The sequence below is a fragment of the Culex quinquefasciatus genome, chromosome 2 (assembly GCF_015732765.1).
Source record: "Culex quinquefasciatus strain JHB chromosome 2, VPISU_Cqui_1.0_pri_paternal, whole genome shotgun sequence".
Taxonomy (NCBI): Eukaryota; Metazoa; Arthropoda; class Insecta; order Diptera; family Culicidae; genus Culex; species Culex quinquefasciatus.
This window is the reverse complement of record NC_051862.1, coordinates 681,471-687,470: the sequence shown is the minus strand read 5'-3', so window position 1 is coordinate 687,470 and position 6,000 is coordinate 681,471. Positions and strand designations below refer to the sequence as shown.

Genomic DNA, 6,000 nt, shown 5'->3' with positions numbered 1-6,000 from the left:
TTTAGGTAGCAAATAAAGATAAAAGTCTTTTTTATTGTCTGAAATTTTAAAACCAACGCCAAAATTTACCGTGAAAAGCGCGCTTCACAGCCTACTGTTCAGATGAACTCGCTGCGTCCAAGCTGCAAATGGCTGCTTACAGACTGAACTCAGGTGAGTTTTCAGAACAGTAACTGCTGTTTGGTTCACCTTTTTCGGCTAAATTAGGGAAACTTTACTGTATGCGTTGTACAGGCTTCACTTCTCACAAGCTACAAATATTCTCTTCTTCGTTTTGATATAGTTTAGGTTTTTGTTTTGTTTCTAAAGCACATCATACAAACACTAACGATTGGCTAAACTACAACGTTTGTTTTTCGTAATATTTTAGCTGATTACATGTATATGAAGTATTGTCTAGCTTATTCAATATAAATGCTTAGTCGTTAACACATTTACTAGGTTTTCTTAACAAAATCGCGACTCTTTAAATTCTTGCAACAGCTAACATCATAATCCTACAATAATATCAGAAATATAAATAGCTTATTATTTTATCTCTCTATCTCTCTTGTTCAACAGCACAACTTGTCCACACTGTTTGCAAATATCAACTAAATCGAGCGAGGTATTACTTTCAATAAATATGAGGGTTCAGAGAGCACAATCCAGCACATTTGGCTGTTTCTGTGATGGATTGTGAGCTCTCTATTTGTGTTTTACAATAAACTCTTTTCAACTAACGTAACAAAATCTCCTCCTTTGTTTTAATTGGCTTTAATGTCTAGAAAATAGGAAGTCCTAACTTAAATCGAAACTCTTTGGCAGATTTGGCGGAATCAAACGAGCCACTCCGTGGCCAACGGAAACGACAACTTTTTCGTCCGGAATCCGGAATACACCCTGTTACCTCCACCACCGTTGTTACAGCAGTCGTCGGTTGGATAGTAGCTAAAGTTGTAATACCGGTAGTAAGTACTATTGTTATCACTAGGCTTCTTGCAGCAGCTTGCATCGACGACATCGAACGGCTTATCGTAGTTGTTATCATTATCAGTACCACTAGGTGAGCCACTAGGATCAACGGCGATGAGATTAGCGCTATGTTTACAGTTGTAGTAGTTTGGGGAACAGCTACAGTTCGTTGGTGAATCGATACGATTAAAGCAACAGCAGCAGCAGCAGCAATGACAGCTACGCGGGCCCGGCACATCCGGGGCGCCTTCCAGTTCACGGCAATCATGTCAGACGGCGGTGCCGGAGTAGATCTGGCCGGGCACGGCCGTCGGCATCAGCGGTTCCGGCTTGAACGTTTGGCGAAGACGCTGGGGTGAGGAAAAAGTTGTAAGTTTAGCAAGAGTTCCATTTAAGGCAAGATAAAGTACCAAGCGTCTCCATCGAACTGTTCGACGCGAAACACATTGATGGAGCTGCATGGTAGTTAACTGTTAGTTGATTAATTGATGAGTGATTGATCAGTGATTTTTCCCAATTGCGTGGAGCATTAAATCCGAGATTTTTGTTAATCAAGCATGATATTTTTCATAAACTCAAAACGCATTTTCAAATTAAAGGCTTGATCAAAAATAAATACCAAATAATAAAAGGTAGCCTGGAATTTTCGTATGGTTCTAATTTCAATCAATTTTTTCTCAGTTGCGCTTTTTGCGACAATTATATGTAGATTTCAGTGTGGAACCTAACAATTTCTTTATCAAACTTCATCTGATAAGCCTTTTTTCAACTGACCTATTGGAAAACGATATGCAATGTCAAAAAATAAAACTAAAGTTAAGTTGTCAGATCTCCGTTCTGGACCTTTTGGGCGATTTGGTCATTTTGGTCGATTTAATCATTTTGATCGATTTGATCTTTCGTTCATTTTGATCATTATAGTTGATTTGGTCATATTGGCAATTTTGATCGTTTTGGCCATTATGGTCAATTTGGCCATTTAAATCATTATGGTCGTTTTGGTCATTATTATAATTTGGTCGTATTTTCTATTTTAGTGGATTTGGTAATTTTGGTCAAAATGAACGTTTTGGTCGAATTGGTCATTATGATCAGCTTTGATCGCTTTGGTTGATTTGATCATTTTGATCGATTTGGTCATTGTGGTTGTTTTGATTGTTTTGGTCGATTTGGTAATTTGGGTCGATTTGGTCATGTTGGTCGTTTTGGCCTTTTGATCGTTTTGGTCATTTGGTCGATTTGGTGATTTCAGCCGACTTAGTCATTTTGGTCGTTTAGACCATTTTGATCCTTTTGGTCGATTATGTAATTTTAGTCGTTTGGTAATTTTTGTCGATTTGGTAATTTTGGTCGACTTAGTCATTATGGTCGTTTGGGCCATTTTTGATCGATTTGATTATTATGGTCGTGTTGGCCATTTTGATCATTTTGATCGATTTGGTAATCCTTGTTGATTTGGCAATTCTGGTTGATTTGGTAATTTTGATCGTTTTGGTCAATTTGGTCATTTTGGTCGATTGTAGAAAGAGGAGGGTCACAATATTTTTCGTGAAAACTTAACACGTATCCTTATGTATGGGACAAACTTGTTTTTCTTGCGGATTTTGCATATGGAACATACATGCAAACATTTTTTATGAAAATTCCCAAAATATTGTGTATCGTTTAATACGCATAGAGCAAAATATGATAATATTATTAATTTAAAAAAAAGGTATTTTACGATATTAGGACACATGTATGAACTAAGACAGCTGGTTTGGTGGTTTCAGTGAAAACAGACACAGAATAAAAAATAATATTTCGATTTCCACATTTAAAGCCATTAATTAGTCAAAAACTTTTCCTGTTCAGACTGTAGGCCCGATATATTTTGCTTTTTCCAGTTTGTTTTATTATTTTTTCATCATCAGTTGCAAATATTCAGAATCTTCCGTAACTACTAGGGTGGGTACGGATTTTGAAAAGTTCTCAGATCAAGTTCTGGTGTGGTTCCCCTTGTAGGGCATACCCAAAGGGACTCTCACACCAAATTTCAGCTCATTTGGTTGAAAACTGGCTTGTCTCAAGCGGGTTCAATTTTACACGGAAATTACTATGGGAAATTTTGAATTTTCGTTCATTCGCTCCTACAGGCCTGGGGAAAACATGTAGAAACTTCTAGGATGGCCAGAAATGAGCAGAATCGTCTGGAGAACAACTTTCCCTAAGAGACCAGGTCGATTCGTTCAACCCCCATCGAGCTCAACAGCAATACATCCGGGGTTTTCGGAACCAACGGTTTTCCCCAGAAAAGCAACAAATTTTCCTTAGCATGCTATGAATGCTTGATGAACACTGCGACGCCACATGTCAAACAGTTACCACGTGGACTAGCATCGCCTATAAAAAAAATACTTTTTATTACTTTTTGAACCCTAGAATTAAAATTTATGGTGATCCTGATACTATTTAACTGTATTCTAAACCTCCAACTAAGAAAAAAAATGTTATGGTGCAAATTTTACAATCACATGGTAGCTGTTTGACATGTGGCGTCGCGGTTTTCATCAAGCATTCATAGCATGCTAAGGAAAATTTGTTGCTTTTCTGGGAAAACCGTTGGTTCCGAAAACCCCGGATGTATTGCTGTTGAGCTCGATGGGGTTGAACGAATCGACCTGGTCTCTTAGGGAAAGTTGTTCTCCAGACGATTCCGCTCATTTCTGGCCATCCTAGAAGTTTCTACATGTTTTCCCCAGGCCTGTAGGAGCGAATGAACGAAAATTCAAAATTTCCCATAGTAATTTCCATGTAAAATTGAACCCGCTTGAGACAAGCCAGTTTTCAACCAAATGAGCTGAAATTTGGTGTGAGAGTCCCTTTGGGTATGCCCTACAAGGGGAACCACACCAGAACTTGATCTGAGATTTTTTTAAAATCCGTACCCACCCTAGTAACTACAGGTTTAAAATACAGCTTTTTACCCTCAATTAATATTTGAATGTAGTGCGAAGATAATTTTTTGTTAGTTCAACATTTTTACGGTTGTTTCAATATCGTGGCCCGTGAATTATTCAGTTTTGAATTAACTGAAAATTTTACCAAACATATTGATGATTCATAAATAAAAGGACTGCTAATTTCACTCAATACTCACATCCTTACAGTCTCCGTGGCTGGCCATAAATTTGTAAATCGCGTACAGTGGAATACAAAGCACCGACGATAATGTCAGAATCCAGCCGGCGGCCACACTCCACTCAGGGTACTCGTACTCTCCCTCCAGCATGGCTTCGTAACCTAACAACGAAAACACCAGAATGCACTGAAAGGAAAACATTCTTAATGATCTTATCACATTCATTTTCGCCCAATAAAACTCACAAACAAAAACGTCGGACTGATGTACTTCCAGCAGATTCGCCAAAACAGCGACGGTTTCTTGCCCAACATTTGCTCGATGTCGGACGAAAAGTTCTCCACGCCGTAGAACCAAAACACCCCGGCCGCCTCCACAAACACGACAAACAGTATCGCCAACCCGGGCCCGTAAACGTTCAGGAAGTTGACCAAATAGACGCCACCCTGTGAAAAGAGGAGGGGGAAAAATAGTCAAACAAGTTCCCTCTTGAGGACGCATTGATGTCACCCTAGGAAAGGGTTTTTTTTCCTATTGCGAAATTATTCGCTCGTCAACTCATCAAAGCAGGCCTGCCCGCAACTGTTTCAGCGCCAATCTAGTAACCGTCCAATCGAGCACGCCACACAACCCATCATTTAACGCTACATCGAAAGTCCATCAAGGCTGTGTGCTCTTTACTCTTCCTTAATCAAACTGCTTATCACATTGGAAAGAAATCCTGGACGAGGGGGTTCGGAGGCTCGTCCACTCTCGAGACCTCGAGATCCAAGATAAAAATCCGGCTAGATAAATAAAACTTGGCCACTACTTGCACCGGTTACCGCAAAGCGAGGGTAGTTTCTTTTCCCAAGCCAAAGGGCCAAGGGGCTGCGAAGAAAAGAATCAATTTAATTCGCCACTCTCGCTCGCTAGTTGATTCGATCCAAGGATGCTGTGCTGTGCCGCGAACGCCGAACATCCAAGTTTTCCCATGAAAGTAAAGAAAAACGGCAAACGTAGCAAGCGGCGACGGCGCGTTGAGTGATTTGAATTGATAACAGACAACAGAGTAAGGATTGTGGAAGGGGGAGAGGGTAGGAAACTAGGACAAACCCACCGTTGACTGGGGAACGCTTTTTCCATGGCTTGCTTTCTGCGATGCGGAGCGATATTGACCATTGTGGCCGAAGCGAGCGAAGAGTGTGGCGAATTCCAGGGGATAAATAATGTTTGTGTTAATTTAATCACTTGTGGCCACTTGATAGGAAGCAACAGTTACGTTTTACTATCAATTTCATGTTTAAATGCATGAAGTTGGATGGTTTGTGTATAGGGATGCTATATATAAAAAGGAATTGTTTTTTTTTGTTGCTTGATTTTTTTCAAGTTTTATGATACCGTTTTTATAGAATTTTGTTAAATTCTATTTATATTGCAAATTTCGTCAAAATATTTCAGATATCTTTCAATGTTTTCAAGTTTGCAGTATAATAGTTTTTCGATTTCTATGAATTTTAAAATAAATCGGGATAAATAATGAAATTTGACCATGCAAAAGGAAACATTTTGCACCATTAGTTTTTTCTATGCAAGGCTCCATTCGAATATTCGAAAATCTGTATCTTTAGAAGATTCTTTCTGATCAATTTAGTAAATATCTGGATCCAAGTAGTAGGTTATGATTAGGCTGGTTCAAATTTTATTGAAAGTTTTCGTCTCTCGGCTCGGTGGTAAAAATATAAAAACCAAATGCCCCAGTCATGCTACAGCCAAACAATTGCAAAATATCAATGCATTTTTGGAACTATTTTGCCTTCCTCACTGAGGTAACCCAAGTAACAAGACAAATGCTATAGATTCTTATGTAGTTTTATATTAGTTTTATTAAATGCAAAAAATATTTATTACATTTTTCACCAAACCCAACCGGTTTTATCGTCACA

The 6,000-nt window shown here is 38.9% G+C and overlaps 1 protein-coding gene across 2 annotated transcripts in view; it reads right to left on the bottom strand.

The window, feature by feature from the left end:
- LOC6040571 (sodium-dependent serotonin transporter) overlaps positions 1-6,000 on the bottom strand; it is a 44,813-nt gene continuing 38,813 nt past the window's right edge. For both annotated transcript variants that reach the window (XM_038254280.1, XM_038254281.1), the window contains exons 7-9: positions 4,321-4,521; positions 4,094-4,261; positions 1-1,304 (exon numbers count right to left, since the gene is read on the bottom strand). In XM_038254280.1, coding sequence (XP_038110208.1) covers positions 1,224-1,304; positions 4,094-4,261; positions 4,321-4,521 — 450 coding nt within the window. In that variant the 3' untranslated portion in view covers positions 1-1,223. The remainder of the gene's footprint in view (positions 1,305-4,093; positions 4,262-4,320; positions 4,522-6,000) is intronic.